Below are 17,741 nucleotides of genomic sequence, written 5' to 3'. Positions count from 1 at the left end.
TTTCCTCAACCAGTACCACTGTAACCCAGATTGCTGACTTCCTGTTACATCTAAGGAACGTAAGATCCCTATCAGCTCCTACGATCAAGGGTTACAGAAGTATGTTGGCAGCGGTTTTCCGCCACAGAGGCTTGGATCTTTCCACCAACAAAGATCTACAGGACCTCCTTAGGTCTTTTGAGACCTCAAAGGAACGTCGGTTGTCCACTCCAGGCTGGAATCTAGACGTGGTCCTAAGGTTCCTTATGTCATCAAGATTTGAACCGCTCCAATCAGCCTCTTTTAAGGACCTCACATTAAAAACTCTTTTCCTCGTGTGCTTAGCAACAGCTAAAAGAGTAAGTGAGATCCATGCCTTCAGCAGGAACATAGGTTTCACATCTGAAACGGCTACATGTTCCTTGCAGCTCGGTTTTTTGGCTAAAAACGAGCTTCCTTCACGTCCTTGGCCTAAGTCGTCCGAGATCCCAAGCCTGTCCAACTTGGTGGGGAACGAACTGGAGAGAGTACTTTGCCCAGTTAGAGCTCTTAGGTACTATCTAAGAAGGTCAAAACCTTTACGAGGACAATCAGAAGCCTTATGGTGTGCTATCAAGAAGCCTTCTCTACCAATGTCTAAGAACGCAGTTTCTTACTACATCAGGCTTCTGATTAGAGAAGCACATTCTCATCTGAAGGAAGAAGACCTTGCTTTGCTGAAGGTAAGGACACATGAAGTGAGAGCTGTGGCTACTTCAGTGGCCTTCAAACAGAACCGTTCTCTGCAGAGTGTTATGGATGCAACCCATTAGAGAAGCAAGTCAGTGTTCGCATCATTCTATCTCAAAGATGTCCAGTCTCTTTACGAGAACTGCTACACCCTGGGACCATTCGTAGCAGCGAGTGCAGTAGTAGGTGAGGGCTCAGCCACTACATTCCCATAATCCCATAACCTTTTTAACCTTTCTCTTGAATACTTTTTATTGTTGTTTTTGGGTTGTACAGTCGGCTAAGAAGCCTTCCGCATCCTGGTTGATTTGGCGGGTGGTCAATTCTTTCTTGAGAAGCGCCTAGGTTAGAGGTTGTGATGAGGTCCTTTAGTATGGGTTGCAGCCCTTTATACTTCAGCACCTAAGAGTCGTTCAGCATCCTAAGAGGACCGCTACGCTCAGTAAGGAAGACATACTTAATAAAGGCAGAGTAATGGTTCAAGTCGACTTCCTTACCAGGTACTTATTTATTTTATGTTTGTTATTTTGAATAACTAATAAAATGAAATACGGGATACTTAGCTTCTTTGTTAACATGTATGCTGGTCTCCACCCACCACCCTGGGTGTGAATCAGCTACATGATCATCGGGTAAGATTAATATTGAAAAATGTTATTTTCATTAGTAAAATAAATTTTTGAATATACTTACCCGATGATCATGAATTAAAGAACCCGCCCTTCCTCCCCATAGAGAACCAGTGGACCGAGGAGAAAATTGAGTTCTTGTTGACAAGAAGTACTTGAGTACCTGACCACAGATGGCGCTGTTGAGTACACCCCCACCTGGATAGCGATCGCTGGCGTATCCCGACCGTAGATTTCTGTCGGGCAACGGAGTTGACAGCTACATGATCATCGGGTAAGTATATTCAAAAATTTATTTTACTAATGAAAATAACATTTTTCATAATTTTTGCATCGTTATCAAGAATCAATCTCTATGTGTTTAACCCTTTTACCCCCAAAGGACGTACTGGTACGTTTCACAAAAGCCATCCCTTTACCCCCATGGATGTACCGGTACGTCCTAGCAAAAAAATGCTATAAATTTTTTTTTTTTTTTTCATATTTTTGATAAGTTTTTGAGAAAATTCAGGCATTTTCCAAGAGAATGAGACCAACCTGACCTCTCTATGACAAAAATTAAGGCTGTTAGAGCAATTAAAAAAAATATACTGCAAAATGTGCTGGGAAAAAAATAACCCCCTGGGGGTTAAGGGTTGGAAATTTCCAAATAGCCTGGGGGTAAAAGGGTTAAAGTGTCTATGATTTTTGTTTTAAGTTAAGAAAAAAAAAAAAGTCTCATACAGTAGACAAAAATTTTACTTTTGCTAAGCCATCAGAAGGGAAAAATTAGTGATGTTTCAGTTGTATGCAAATAAACTATATGATGCTCTGTCAGCAAAGTTCGTCCTACTATCCGATGAACCCATTTATCTTACGTGTTGAATGGCTGAAGGAATATATTCCATATTTCTTAATTTTCATCACCCTTTTTTTTAATGAATTAATTTGGTACAGTAGAGATATAATTAAAAGGGCATGCTAGAACTAGTCTCAATTTAATGATTTTGTTATTATGCCATGTTAAAATACTGGTATTTACATAAATTATTGTAAATAGATAAATATTTAGTGTTCTTGAGTACAGGACATCAAAATTTAAATAAAACTTCTATGTTTGCTTATACGGTACTCTACAATATAATGATAGGAGTAACCTCATTTATCATTGTTACATTCTAATTTCTTTATCATTTTCTTTACTTTTTTAGGATATGTGATTTACATAGCTCTTTTCAATATTGAAAGAAAAATATTTTTCTCAATATCCTATTCTCTCTCTATTAGTAGATTGAGCTGGTCTTTCTCCAGCACAGATAATAGCTAATAAGAGTACCCTAATTAGATGCAGTGTTTTGATATCCAGTAAGACCTCCATGTCCACTGTAATTGTTTCAAACACCCCTATTGCTGCGGAGGTTCAGAGATAATGTGAAATATAAATAAGGATTTTATTTCCACTTGTAAATTTTCACTTAGGAAATGTAATTGTACTTGAAATGTAATACTACAGCAGTAAATGTTCTATTCTTGTAATAATGAAACAGTATAGTACAGTACATCAAAATCTTATAAATACTGGAAGTGTTGATCTCTCTCTCTCTCTCTCTCTCTCTCTCTCTCTCTCTCTCTCTCTCTCTCTCTCTCTCTCTCTCTCTCTCTCTCTTATCAATAGTTCAACAGTGGATAGTCGAGTCAGCAGTTAAGAAATCAGTGGATAAGGTTATACTGTAATGATTTTATTGGCAATACTTTTTTTTTTATGAAAAAACCATCACTGATAAGAAATCTTGGACTGGAGCTGGCAATTGTGTTCTGTAAAAGTACATCAAAATCAAAATTAGTTTGTTCCGGCACCAAATACAAACATTTCAGCACTTTACTTCGGAGATATATTTCGGCAACAGACAAAACTAGCCGTAAAACTTTTAACGAAGTGCAACTACCCTCCGTTAGTTGGTGGGGGATAGGACCAACCAACCCAGTAGTCACACGCAGTAGTCAACACAAGACACTTTTTAGCTTGGAAGGGAATGGACATTGTCAATTCTCCTCTGCTTGACTGTTTACAAACCAATGAAACCAACTGGCCTTAAAATTAAGAATTTTTCCTTTTCCTCTTGTATGTAAGAGTGAGTACATTCCTATATTGAGAATGCAAATTTGTCCAGGCAGAGAAGGGCACCGTTGCGGCACCTTCATGGACAGACCTCCATGGCATTTGTCCTGTGTATAGGGGTCACATTTGTACGTAGGAGTCTTCCTGTAATGTGAGTAAGGAGTGCCCTCCCGGCAATGATTTATTAGATGCTGGAAGAAGAAAGAAAAGAGGGATTCTTCACTTCGGGGTCATCTTCAAAGAAACCTCGCCAACTTTCTCCGGCGGCTCAATCCTGTCACTCTGACTCCACCCGGTTGGTATTTTCTTGGGACCAATCGGGTAGGAGTGGAAGTGCCTTGACTCTCGGACAACCTTGCGGGGCCAAAGCCTCTGTTGCTTCTCCTGGAGAAGCAGCGCAGACTTCGTCCATGGGGTAGTCTCTTTTCAATCCCCAAGAATTGGGCTTTAACCGTGGACCAACAAGTTCAAGGCCTTCCCCTAAGGTCTTTTTCTGTTTCTTGTAGACCTGTTAACGTCTTATGGATCTGATCACTCCGAGAGCACATAGCCTCCATCCGCGAGCCCTAAGATCACCCCTTTGGAACAAAATACACTAACCACGTCTTTTGCAGGTCCTCTCCTGCATCAGGAAGATCAATTCCTTTGGGAAACCTGACCCTATTCCAGCAGAGGGAAAGGGCTCTGTCCTTGATCTCTTTTATGACACTCCCAGGGTAACCAAGGCTAAGGTGACTACCTTGGTCGATAGGGGTCAGGGGTGCCAAAAAGAAAGTCTACACACAGGTGGCAGGAGAATCACAACCTTTGAGATGGGTGAATTCGTCTCAGTTACTTCCTCCACCTTACATCAGGCAAAGGAAATAGGACGATGTAGTGGACGATACCCCTTCCTCTCTCCCTCTAGATCCGGCAATTCTGGCATTGACCCAGTGTCTCTTTGGACAAGCTCTCCTCCTTGTCAGTTGGGTTCTCTGCAGCGGTTGCTGAAAACGTGGAGAAGGTTGCAAAGTGTTCTTTGCAAGCCGCTACATGGTTAAGACTACTGGTTGTGATTGGTGGGGTACCTTTTCAGGACCCAGGATTTCTCCATCGAATAGAACAGGGAGGCGATATCCACCTTCCTACTTTCTGGAACCTGGACTGTTGAGTTCTTGATTCACAATGTGGGTCAGCTGGGTTTTGAGGTGGAGCAATGCAATTGCCTCAAAATTCATAAAGCAGGTGCCAAGGACAGAAAAGATTAGACATCCCAATGCCCCTCCCTCTTTAATGTGGAGAACATGGACGCAGTTGTGGAGAGTTAGAGGGAAGCGAATCACAACTCCCTCCTCGTTATGACGTCTCATCCATGCTCTGCGGCACCCCCGCTGCAGCCTCCCCATCCCCCTATGAAGTGCCAAGAGCAGAAAAAGGGTCCTCAACACTCACAGCAAGCAACAACGAGGAGCCAAGGCCAAAGGCAACCCTTTTGTCCCAGAGGACCCAGGAGAGGTAAGAGAGGTAGGAGAGGACATTGCGAACGTGCCCACTAGGGGGTGCATTCCTCCGACCAGTCCATCGGTGGGAGGATGACTGCGGAGCAGATGGGAGAGGTGAATGATATGTCACTGTCCTCAGGGCAGGATACCACGTCCCATTCATATACACTCTCCGTCCTCTAACCTCCCCAGTGAAAGGTACCTACACGAAGGGATCCACAAAGGAATTGGCCCTTCAGGCGGAAGACCAGACCACGCTGGAGAAAAATTCTCCACGAAGAGATCTGGGAGAAGTCACCAGCCTTCCACAGTCGCCTCTTTCTGGTAGAAAAAGCATCTGGAGGTTAGAGACCAGTCATAGATGCTCAGTTCTGAACGAATTTGTCCGACAGATTCTGTTCAAGATGGGGACGGCCCAGAAGGTCAGACAGGCTGTCAGACCAAAATACTTCGTGATCACAATAGATTTCGAAGATGCATACTTCGGATTCCCATTCACCCATCCTCAAGGAAGTACCTAAGGTTCTCCCTCAACAACAGAATATACCAGTACAAGGTGCTGTGTTTGTGCCTGTCCACAGTACCTCAAGTTTTTACTTGAGTGTTTACCCTAGTGTCAACTTGGGCTCACAAGAAAGGAATTCATCTGCTTCGTTACCTAGATGACTGGTTGTTTCTAGCAGACTCAATGGAAGCTCTTCTCTTTCATCAAGACAGGCTTTTTGACTTTTGCCAAGAGCTTGCGGTCATGGTAATTATCGAGAAGTCCTCCTTGCTCCCAACTTAAAACTTCGTTTACTTAGGGATGAACATCAATACAAATATAGTCAAAGTCTTCCCATCCTTAACAAGATTGAAGAGAATGAAACGAGCAGCATGCCTATTTCTAGCTCAAGACGAATTGCCAGGACATCTTTAGCAAAAGTTGTTAGGAAACCTCTCCTCCTTGGAGGCCTTGGTACCCAACAGTCTCTTTGGTCACTGTTCATTTTCCCTTTGCCTACACAAACACACACTGAATAGTCTGGCCTATTCTTTACATATTCTCCTCTGACCTCATATGCCTGACAACAGATTACTGAACAATTCTTCACTCAAGGGGTAACTGCACTGTAATTGTTCAGTGGCCACTTTCCTCTTGGTAAGGGTAGAAGAGACACTTTAGCTATGGTAAGCAGCTTTTCTAGGAGAGGGACACTCCAAAATCAAACCATTGTTCTCTAGTCTTGGGTAGTGCCATAGCCTCTGTACAATGGTCTTCCACTGTCTTGGGTTAGAGTTTTCTTGCTTGAGGGTACACTCGAGCGCACTATTCTATCTTATTTCTCTTCCTCTTCCTCTTATTTTGTTAAAGTTTTCATAGTTTATGTAGGAGATATTTATTTTAATGTTGTTACTCTTCTTAAAATATTTTATTTTCCATTTTTCCTTTCCCCACTGAGCTATTTTCCCTGTAGGGGCCCCTGGGCTTATAGCATCCTGCTTTTCCAAGTAGGGTTGTAGCTTAGCAAGTAATAATAATTAATATGTCCCCAATCTCCCAGCCAGGTAGGAATCAGTTGATGCCCAGGTAAGAAAGGAACCTAGCTCCAGGGTATGTCTCACCAGGCTGAGTCACAATGCCTAGTTCTTACACCTTCACACAATTGCTTAGGCCATTTTCTCTTATTTAGTGTTTGTGAGGTGATAGGGTGTATTTTTCCACAGCTGGTGCAAAGCACAAGCGTCACTCTGCAGATCAGTGACCAGCCAGTTGGTCTTGGACTTCCAACCACCTAAATGTGAGTCTCCTTAGTAAAGAGCTGAAATGTTTGTATTTGGCACCGGAATAAATGACAAATTTGGAAATTTGTATTTTTCAATATTAAACTTAGCCGGTGATCATATAAGCTGTCAGCTCTGCTGCCCGACAGAAAAACCTAAGGACAAAATACGCCAGCGATCGCTATACAGGTGGGGGTGTACATCAACAGCGCCATCTGTCGAGCAGGTACTCAAGTACTCCATGTAAACACAGAACCAATTTTCTCTCTGTCGTGCCACCGGCAAGAGCTACTAAATACGCTGTTGCTTACTGGATTGGTTTTCACAGATTTTGGTGAAGTACACATTTCTAGTTATTAGCTTTCGCTTTGCAGAGGTTATCTTCAATACTTCCTTGCATTCTTTGATTGAATTTTGGATTATTTGTTGACGACTTGGATAGATTTTGAATTCCCCTTTGACTAATTCAAGATGGCTGACCCTTCTCAAGTCCCTAAATACAGAAAGTGTAGTGCTAGGGACTGTTCAAGGCGTCTTCCGAAGGCCTCTATCGATCCGCACACCATTTGTTCCAATTGTCGGGGTAAAACCTGTCAATTGGAAGATCGATGTGAGGAATGCGTTGGGCTTTCGGAATTTGATTTTCTCGAATTCCTGAAATATTCACGTAGGCTAGAGAGAGATAGAGTCAGGAGAAGTTCATCTCGCTCCGTTGATTTTTCCTCTCCCCATGCCCCACAACCTATTCCTTCCCCTGTAGTGGTTGCTCCTGATCCCCCTTCTAGCACTCAACAACCTTCGATGGCAGATATGATGCGTGCCATCCAGACTCTGGGTGAGAGAGTCGAGTCATTGGCGAGTGACCGTAACCAACTCATGGCAGACGTCAAGGAGTTGAAGGGTAAGAGTGCAGTGGGTAGTGACAAAGTGAGTGGTAGTGTTGTGGAAAGTGTTAGTGTTGCGCTTGAGGGTGCGTCTGTTCGTGCCTGTCGTCCTCCCAGTCCGGGACCTCTTGCAAGCTCCCAAGCCCAGGGGAGAAGCAATGTCGTACGACCAAAGGGTTCGACAGGCTTTAATCAGCGGACAGACGTTCCCTCCGTGGTTTCGGACGTATCTTGCCAAGATCGCCCCACCCACAAGAAGACGAGAGAGCCCATTTATTCCTCGTCTGCGGAAGATGTTTCTAGGAAGAAACAATGGACCAAGGTCTCACGACCTCTCAAACGCAAGGTCCCTTCCGCGCAAGTCCAACGGCCCAGTTGTAGCCACTGGGTCAGTTCGGACTCGCTGCAGTCTTCAGATGACTGCACACCTCCTAAGAGAGGCAAAGCGGTACCGCAACAGGCAGTAACACCGTCTGTTGCCGCACCTGCTACTGTAGACCCTAAGTGGTCTTTGCTGCAGACCATGCAGACACAGTTAACATCTTTAATGCAGGACTTTCGTGCGGAGAAGGTTGACGCTGCACCCGTTAGCCTACAACCAACCACGGTTGTGCGTCCAGTTGACGCTGAGGCTACCTTCTCCCGCACTCCAGCTGTGAGAGTCCCGCCACCCATGCGCAGTGTACCCTGCCAGCCGCATGTTGACGTTCAGCGACGCACGGAACCCTCCGTTGACGTTCACGAGTTACAACAACAACCTAAGTTGTTTTGTTTTGACGCGGTGCGTCAACCTCCGCAACCCACTGTGGTTACCACTACTCGCCCACAGCAGACTAGACAGTCAGGAGTAGACGCTTTGCGCCCCCGCGCAGCTATGGTTTTTGCCAGCTCACAGACTGACCAACAGTTCCATGACGTTGCGTCCAGTGCAGTCACGTATGCACCCGTGCTGCCGGACTCAGCTGACCAACCAACTCCTACTCCGTTGCCGCTTCCTCCTCAGCATTCAGACGATGGACTCTCTGATGATGACGACGCTGCACACCTTGACGACCCGCACACGGACATCGACGAACCCAAGACCACGCCTCCCTCCTTGGACTTTAGAAAAGTTCTTGCGCTGTTCAAGGATATGTATCCTGATCAGTTTGTTTCTGCAGCCCCACGCTCTCCTCCATCTGAGTTCGCTTTAGGCACACAGTCATCCGCGCCTGCCTTTACGAAGCTCGTCCTCGCCCGCTCGTCCAAGAGAGCTTTAAGAGTGTTGGGAGATTGGATGCAGTCCAAAAAGCACCTTGGGAAGACAGCATTCTTGTTTCCCCCTGCGAAACTCGCTTCCAGATCTAGCGTCTGGTATGCCACGGGAGAAGTTCTCGGCTTGGGAGTTCCTGCCTCTGCCCAGGGCGACTTCTCAAGTCTAGTAGACTCTTCCCGCAGGCTGGCCATGAGACGCTTCAAGATTTGTTGGACTCCTTCAGATTTAGATCATCTGATGAAAGGAGTGTTCAGAGCGTTCGAAGTGTTTAACTTTTTGGATTGGTGTTTGGGAGCGTTGAGCAGGAAGACCTCCCCTTCTGACAAGGAAACTTCCATGTTCATTATGTCCTGCATGGACAAGGCCATACGGGACGGTTCCAGTGAGCTTGCGGCTTTGTTCGTTTCCGGGGTCCTCAAGAAACGAGAAAACCTTTGCTCCTTCTTGTCAGCTGGAGTAACACAATGTCAGAGATCGGAGCTTATGTTTGCTCCTCTCTCGAAGTGCCTTTTCCCAGAGGAGTTGATCAAGGAGATTGCTGCCTCCTTGATTCAAAAAGACACGCATGACCTGGTTGCGTCATCTGCACGCAAAGCCACCCCTTTGCCTTCCGTGTCTAGACCCAGGATGGATACTCCAGCGTCAAGATTTATTCCGCCCTTTCGTGGCAGAGCCTCCAGCAGAGGAGGTGCTCGTGCCGAAGGAAAACGTGGGAGCAAGAAGAAAGGTACCAAGTCCTTTAGAGGCAGAGTCTGACTGCCACCTTCTTCAGACAGCAGTGGGAGCCAGACTCAAGAACTACTGGCAGTCCTGAGAGAACAGGGGCGCAGATGCTCAATCTGTGAAGTTGCTCAGAGAAGGGTACAAGATCCCATTCTTGCGCAAGCCCCCTCTAGCAACGACTCCCATCGACCTCTCTCCCAGGTACAGAGAGGAGGACAAGAGACTAGCTTTGAAGCAAGAGGTGTCTCTCTTACTAGAAAAGGGAGCGGTAGTCAAAGTCCAGGACCATCAATCCCCGGGCTTCTACAACCGTCTCTTCTTAGTGGTAAAGAAGACAGGAGGGTGGAGACCGGTGCTAGACGTCAGTGCTCTGAATGTCTTTGTCACCAAGCAGACGTTCGCCATGGAGACGACAAAGTCTGTTCTAGCAGCGGTCAGGAAGGAAGACTGGATGGTCTCTTTAGACCTCAAGGACGCTTACTTTCACGTCCCCATCCACCCAGATTCCCAACCTTTTCTAAGGTTCGTTTACGGGAAGGTTGTCTACCAATTTCAAGCCCTGTGCTTTGGCCTAAGCACGGCGCCTCTTGTCTTTACGAAACTGATGAGGAATATTGCCAAATTCCTGCATTTAGCAGACATCAGAGCCTCCCTCTATTTGGACGACTGGCTTATAAGAGCTTCGTCCAGTCGTCGCTGTCTGGAGAATCTAAAGTGGACTCTAGATCTGACCAAGGAATTGGGTCTCCTGGTCAATATGGAAAAGTCCCAACTGGTTCCATCCCAAACTATAGTGTACCTAGGGATGGAGATTCACAGTCAAGCTTTTCGGGCTTTTCCGTCGGCCCCCAGAATAAGTCAAGCCCAAGAATGCATCCAGAACATGCTAAAGAAGGACCGATGTTCAGTCAGACAGTGGATGAGTCTGATAGGGACGCTTTCATCACTGGACCAGTTCATTGCGTTAGGGAGACTGCACCTCCGTCCCCTTCAATTTCACCTAGCTGTTCACTGGAGAAAGGACAAGACGCTAGAAGCGGTCTCGATCCCTATTTCCGAGAAGATGAAGTCATCACTGACTTGGTGGAAGGACAACATCAACCTCAGAGAGGGTCTGCCCCTGACTGTTCAGACCCCCAACCACGTTCTCTTCTCGGACGCATCGGACACGGGCTGGGGTGCGACATTAGACGGTCGGGAATGCTCGGGCACTTGGAACTCGGAGCAAAGAGCGTTGCATATCAACTGCAAGGAGCTACTGGCAGTTCATCTGGCCTTGAAAAGCTTCAAGTCCCTCCTTCTAGGCAAGGTGGTGGAGGTGAACTCCGACAACACCACGGCCTTGGCGTACATCTCCAAGCAAGGAGGGACCCATTCTATGACGTTGTACGAGATCGCAAGGGACCTCCTCACCTGGTCAAGAGATCTAAACCTATCTCTAGTAACGAGGTTCATTCAAGGCAACATGAATGTCATGGCGGACCGCCTCAGTCAGAAGGGTCAAATCATCCCAACAGAATGGACCCTTCACAAGAATGTATGCAAGAGACTATGGGCCACATGGGGCCAACCTACCATAGATCTCTTTGCAACCTCGATGACCAAGAGGCTCCCAAATTATTGCTCGCCAATCCCGGACCCAGCAGCAGTTCATATAGATGCTTTTCTACTGGATTGGTCCCATCTAGACCTTTATGCATTCCCCCCGTTCAAGATTGTCAACAAGGTACTGCAGAAGTTCGCCTCTCACGAAGGGACAAGGTTGACGTTGGTTGCTCCCCTCTGGCCCGCGAGAGAATGGTTCACCGAGGTACTGCAATGGCTGGTGGACGTTCCCAGATCTCTTCCTCTAAGAGTGGACCTTCTACGTCAGCCACACGTAAAGAAGGTACACCCAAGCCTCCACGCTCTTCGTCTGACTGCCTTCAGACTATCGAAAGACTCTCGAGAGCTAGAGGCTTTTCGAAGGAGGCAGCCAGGGCGATTGCTAGAGCAAGGAGGACATCCACTGTTAGAGTCTACCAGTCGAAGTGGGAAGTCTTCCGAAGCTGGTGCAAGTCGGTATCAGTATCCTCAACCAGTACCCCTGTAACTCAAATAGCTGACTTCCTTTTATACCTGAGGAAGGAAAGATCTCTTTCAGCTCCCACGATCAAGGGTTACAGAAGCATGTTGGCAGCAGTCTTCCGTCACAGAGGCTTAGATCTTTCCAACAACAAAGATCTACAGGACCTCCTTAAGTCTTTTGAGACCTCGAAGGAGCGTCGTTTGGCCACACCAGGTTGGAATTTAGACGTGGTACTAAGATTCCTTATGTCAGAAAGGTTCGAGCCACTACAATCAGCCTCCTTTAAAGATCTCACTTTAAAGACTCTTTTCCTCGTCTGCTTAGCAACAGCTAAAAGAGTCAGTGAGATACACGCCTTCAGCAGGAACATCGGATTTTCATCTGAAACGGCTACATGTTCTTTACAGCTTGGTTTTCTAGCCAAAAACGAACTACTTTCTCGTCCTTGGCCGAAATCGTTCGATATTCCAAGCCTTTCTAATTTGGTTGGAAATGAACTAGAAAGAGTCTTATGCCCTGTTAGAGCTCTTAAGTTCTATTTAAGACGAACTAAACCTTTACGAGGACAGTCAGAAGCTTTATGGTGTGCTATTAAGAAACCTTCTTTACCTATGTCGAAGAATGCAGTTTCCTATTATATCAGACTGTTGATACGAGAAGCTCATTCCCATCTGAATGAGGAAGACCATGCTTTGCTGAAGGTAAGGACACATGAAGTTAGAGCTGTCGCAACTTCAGTGGCCTTCAAACAAAACAGATCTCTGCAGAGTATAATGGACGCAACCTATTGGAGAAGCAAGTCAGTGTTCGCGTCTTTTTATCTTAAAGATGTCCAGTCTCTTTACGAGAACTGCTACACCCTGGGACCATTCGTAGCAGCGAGTGCAGTAGTGGGTGAGGGCTCAACCACTACATTCCCCTAATTCCATAACCTTTTTTAATCTTTCTCTTGAAATGTTTTTTATTGTTGTTTTTGGGTTGTCCGGAAGGCTAAGAAGCCTTTCGCATCCTGGTTGATTTGGCGGGTGGTCAAATTCTTTTCTTGAGAAGCGCCTAGATTAGAGGTTTTGATGAGGTCCTTTAGTATGGGTTGCAACCCTTGATACTTCAGCTCCTAGGAGTCGCTCAGCATCCTATGAGGATCGCGAGGCTCAGTAAGGAAGACGTACTTAAAAAGGCAGAGTAATTGTTCAAGTCGACTTCCTTACCAGGTACTTATTTATTTTTTGTTTGTTATTTTGAATAACTGCTAAAATGAAATACAAAATACTTAGCTCTTAATAATGTAAACATGTAATGCTGGTCTCTACCCACCCCCCTGGGTGTGAATCAGCTTATATGATCACCGGCTAAGTTTAATATTGAAAAATGTTATTTTTATTAATAAAATAAATTTTTGAATATACTTACCCGGTGATCATATATTAAAGGACCCTCCCTTCCTCCCCAATAGAGACCCAGTGGACCGAGGAGAAAATTGGTTCTGTGTTTACATGGAGTACTTGAGTACCTGCTCGACAGATGGCGCTGTTGATGTACACCCCCACCTGTATAGCGATCGCTGGCGTATTTTGTCCTTAGGTTTTTCTGTCGGGCAGCAGAGCTAACAGCTTATATGATCACCGGGTAAGTATATTCAAAAATTTATTTTGTTAATAAAAATAACATTTTTCCTAACCATACAGACCTGAAGCTCTTAACACATACTGGCCTGTCATCACTTACCCCCGAAAGTCCTGCCTGCTGTTGCAAAGGGGTTTATGTTGGCTATTGTGTGTGTGAGTGTGGTGGTTGGTCCTACCTGCGCTACCCCACCTGCTAACTAGCGAAGGGTAGTTGCACCTCGCTGAAAGTTTTATGGCTAGTTTCAGGTGTCACTGAAATATATCGCATTGTAGTAAAGAGCTTTAGTTTTGAATGGTTAGTAAAAATACAAATTATTTCCAAATTTGTCATTTTTTTATTGTACTATACTGTATTCCTCTTCAGCACTTGGTAGTTAATACCACTCTCATTCTAGTACCATCCCAAGAAGACAGATTTATGATTGTTTTGGGTGTAAATTATTCCCATGAAAACTATCTGAATAGCCCTTACTTTTGGGAAGATGGGGTTACAACATCCACAACTCTCAACATTATCCAAATGTTACTTGATTTCAAAATACATAGGATAAAGTTTTGAAAAGTGTTCTAGAGATTGTCATGTAACATCAACAGATTCTTAGGGGTTAAAATTTTGCTTGATGTCTTCTGATATCACTGGTATCTCAAACAGATCATTTTATCCTTAAAATATGTTCAGATTACTAAGTTTTCAATGCCTTTCTGTAATTACTTGGCAAGGGACTTATCTACAGTATTAACAGTTTGCTTTCATTGAGTTTGTTTTTTATAAGGTATGAGATTTTTATTCTGATTAAAGGGGTCCTATGATTGATAATGTACCGATATCAGAGATATTGTCCATGGATGTACTCCACATCTATTTTTCATGGTTATGCATCCACTTTTCAGTTGTGGTAATTTTACCGTCAGTCTTCGTTCTTTCCAGATGCTTCAGTGGTGTCATCATCTTGGAGTTAATTTAGTTTTGATTTTCATGCTTATCCATTTATATATTTTACTATTAATAAAATGGAGTGTATCCAAATTGGTTTATGGAAGACACAGTCCATGTTGGTAACCTTTTACAGTACTGGTTTTTTTTTCTTTTTAGTACTGAGCACCAGCTTAAATGTTTCATATAATCTGGCATATTTACAGTCATGTTAAAGGAGTCAGGATATCTGTTGCTTCTTCCCAAAATAGCTGTTTTTTATTTTAAAAGCACAGCACTGAACAGTACTGGGTTTTTGCATCGGATGAACTCGTGAGGAAAGTTCATACAAAAACAGTTTTTATGTTTCAAAGTTACACTTTCATCCTCTTGTTGAAAATTTTTAAACGCAAAATGACTAAGCAAAGGTAAAACATTTGGTCGTAGTGTTGGTCAAATTTACCTCCTGGTAATTTAAACATGGTTTACTTACTATGATTCTGTGTATTTGAAGTTCTAAAGTACAGTATTGGACTTGTATTTGTGAAGCATGAAATATGCTTTTAAAATGTCTTACGTTTGTGATATATCAGAATTGGAATTTAAAGTTTATTTCAATCAATCAAAGTAGGAATCTTATTTTAATGCTAGGTTATATAGTTTTTATTTGTGAATAGACCAGTGTAGAGAAACAATGGATGTTGTTGTTGAAGTTAATTGGCCTATAAAAGATTAAACTGGTTGATTTTGAAATATTTGTGAATTAACCAGTGTAGAGAAACAATGGATATTGTTGTTGAAGTTAATTGGCCTATAAAAGATTAAACTGGTTGATTTTGAAATATGTAGTCAAAACATTTCAGTGTTATACTTTGAAAATATTACTTACAAGTTCTTATTTTCTTGTACCATACTTTAAATGTTAGAGCTGAGGTAGTAAGGTAAGAGATTCGATGTTTGTCTGATGAAGTATAAGCTCTGTATGGAATATACAATAGGTGTTGAAGATGGAAAATTTTATATTCAGTATTTGGTTTGACATTAATTGTACCACGCTTTGTACGTTAGTGCTGGAAATAAGAAAAAAAAAGAAGTAATTATTATATATTTCTTAGGTGTAGTTATGCTCTTCATGTTTTCATTTATGTAAGCATCTTTTGGCTGGATAGTTGCTAATTGTATCAGTTGGCTGTCAATGTAGGGAAGGAGAGTAATTTTAATTTTTTTTTTTTTTTTTTTTTTTAGTAGCAGTGACTTATAATTTGTACTGTTAGTAAGGTATTATGCGAATATAATTCCATTGAAAATCTTTGCTTTGCTTTTGGTTTGCATTTTACAAGTTTTTTATTGATATCTGATAATCTTATAAGGAAAAGAACTTGTTGAAAATACAGCATGTTGAGTTTGCTTAGCCCTTTATTTTTTTTTATTTTTATTGTAGTTTTTTGTTATGTTTTGAGTTTTACCAGAGGGCTGGAGTAGGAACCTCGTTCCACATCTGCCCTTATTTGACAGGTTTTCTATGAATGTCGGAAGGAACGGTGTCGTGTCGCCTGCCATTCGCCAGCTGTCTGGGTCCCAGTGCCGAAGACTCAGACGACATTGGGTATACCAATATGGCCCGTCAGCCTGTTATCCTCAATGTATATGATATGGTAAGGATAATGTACTTTGTTTATAGCAGTATTGAATAGTTTGGTGTAGTTGCGACATTTTTGCTTTAGTATCTCATCATTTGAAGAAGTTTAAATTGATTTTATTTTAGTGATAGATTCAAGATTAAAAATGCTTTAAAGGGATTTGCATCTTACAGACTTTTCTTTGACAAAATATTTATTCATATCATTATACTTGTGGCTCAGAAAGACTACGAGTTAGAGATTTTGACACCAGACAGGCCAAAATATTTGATTTAATGGGGTTGAAAGGCTGAATGTTCCTGATCTAGTTAAACTATTGCCTAATTTCATTTAAGAGCCTTTGAATGATAAAAAACAAAATCTCCATTCCTTAATGTCATGTCCATTTGATGTTCAAACTTCATATTTCAGCTTTGCTTAATCTTATGATATTTGCATTAAACCATGTACAGTACAGTACTTCAATTTACTAACCATTTTTAGGTATTTTCTTGAATAGATGTTTATATTATCACCTAATATTATCTATTTGTTTTTTTTTCAGTATTTTATCATTTTCAAATGATCAACCAGTAATTCCATTTATTCTTAAGTATATACAAACCTTTTGTCCTTTAAAATAGGGAATCTCTTCAGCAGATGTAATTCAGCCATGGAATTTACCAGTGAGGTAGTTAGCGATAGGTGGTGAGTAACCCAGCCCACTCTCTTGTCACAGACTCTTCACTTTTGTCTACATCTGCAATGTGTACTGTACTGGTGTACTGTTTCATCCTATCAAAGGCTGTTTAATCTTTTATTCATACTCTTTAGTTTGAATGATTGATTTTGGCTTTGTGTTATTCATAAAACAAAGCAGGAATTTGCATGCGGGTGAAAGGGTGATCAGTTTATGGCTAAACTGGTGGTAGATCCACAATCTTTCAGGATTTTATGTATTGGCTTCATTGTCTGCAATTATCTCCATGTGCCAAGGGTAGATTGTGACCTGTGAAAGGGCGAGCATATTCTTTGAGAAGGAAGGCAATGCTGAAGAGATTGTACAGTACAGTATAGTTCTTTGCTATCCTCATTGAGTTCTGACTGCCGAACTTTCTTGGTATACTTTATACCCATGGCTTGATCCTGGAGAGTATGCTTTAGGAGCTGGGAGAATTCGGTCTACATCAATTGTTTTAGGGTTGAACGAATGTGAGGTGATTGCTGCACTTCAGCACATGCTGGATGCTCTTCTTATATAGATCGCTATTGACAAGTATAACCTAAGGAAGGCAAAGGCTCTCTTATATCATTTTTGAGGAAGCTAATAGCTAAGACAACTTTGCCCCTTCACTTCCTCCCGTGTCCCCCACATCATTAATTCCAGTAGTGACTGCAGTGTGTCTGAAGCCGAAGAAACCTTCTGCTTCAGTGAAAGTGTTGGTAAAGGGCGTGAAAAGGTTCTGGTGTGAGTGAAACCTGTGTGTTGTCCAGGTATCCATTACCCCTATGTTTGTTGGCCTGTGCCAATTACCACTGTGCCTGTCACTCCATTGCTTGTGACCCCTCTGTGTCTGTCATGTTACCCCTTTGCCTGTGACCCTAGGCCCCATGGCTTCCATTATCCCTGTACCAGTAACCCCAACCTCTGTTTGTGTTACCTGTTCCAGTGATAGTGTCTACTGCCTCTGTGACAGTGACCCCTAGTGTTGTTGTTTCTGTCAGAACAACCTCTATAGTATCTCCTTGGGAGAGCGTTGTCGTTGATGGTAGCTCACGACATCTCTATATGCAGAGTCAGAGGGAAAAGTTGAGAAGCGAAAGAAGTAAGTTTGCTCCTCCTCCTCTTCTGATTTAGATTCTGATACTACTATTTACAAGAAGTAGTAGTCCAGTCGTAAGAAGTTTTGTAGGAGTCTTGATGACACCACCTCTCTCAGGGATGTGGACGGCTCCCGAGGCGGGGACTGCAGC

The 17,741-nt window shown here is 43.1% G+C and overlaps 1 protein-coding gene across 5 annotated transcripts in view; it reads left to right on the top strand.

Annotated features, from left to right (window-relative positions):
* Positions 1 to 17,741, top strand: part of LOC137619582 (deubiquitinase DESI2-like) — a 71,342-nt gene that overhangs the window by 33,262 nt on the left and 20,339 nt on the right. For 3 of the 5 annotated variants that reach the window (XM_068349743.1, XM_068349744.1, XM_068349745.1), the window contains one exon: positions 15,664 to 15,803. In XM_068349743.1, the coding sequence (XP_068205844.1) occupies positions 15,675 to 15,803 (129 nt within the window). In that variant the 5' untranslated portion in view covers positions 15,664 to 15,674. The remainder of the gene's footprint in view (positions 1 to 15,663; positions 15,804 to 17,741) is intronic. The other 2 variants (XM_068349742.1, XM_068349747.1) reach the window with 1 other exon arrangement.

The sequence above is a fragment of the Palaemon carinicauda genome, chromosome 26, assembly GCF_036898095.1.
Source record: "Palaemon carinicauda isolate YSFRI2023 chromosome 26, ASM3689809v2, whole genome shotgun sequence".
NCBI lineage: Eukaryota > Metazoa > Arthropoda > Malacostraca > Decapoda > Palaemonidae > Palaemon > Palaemon carinicauda.
Note: the sequence above shows the minus strand (reverse complement) of the source record. Positions and strands in the feature narration are given on the sequence as shown.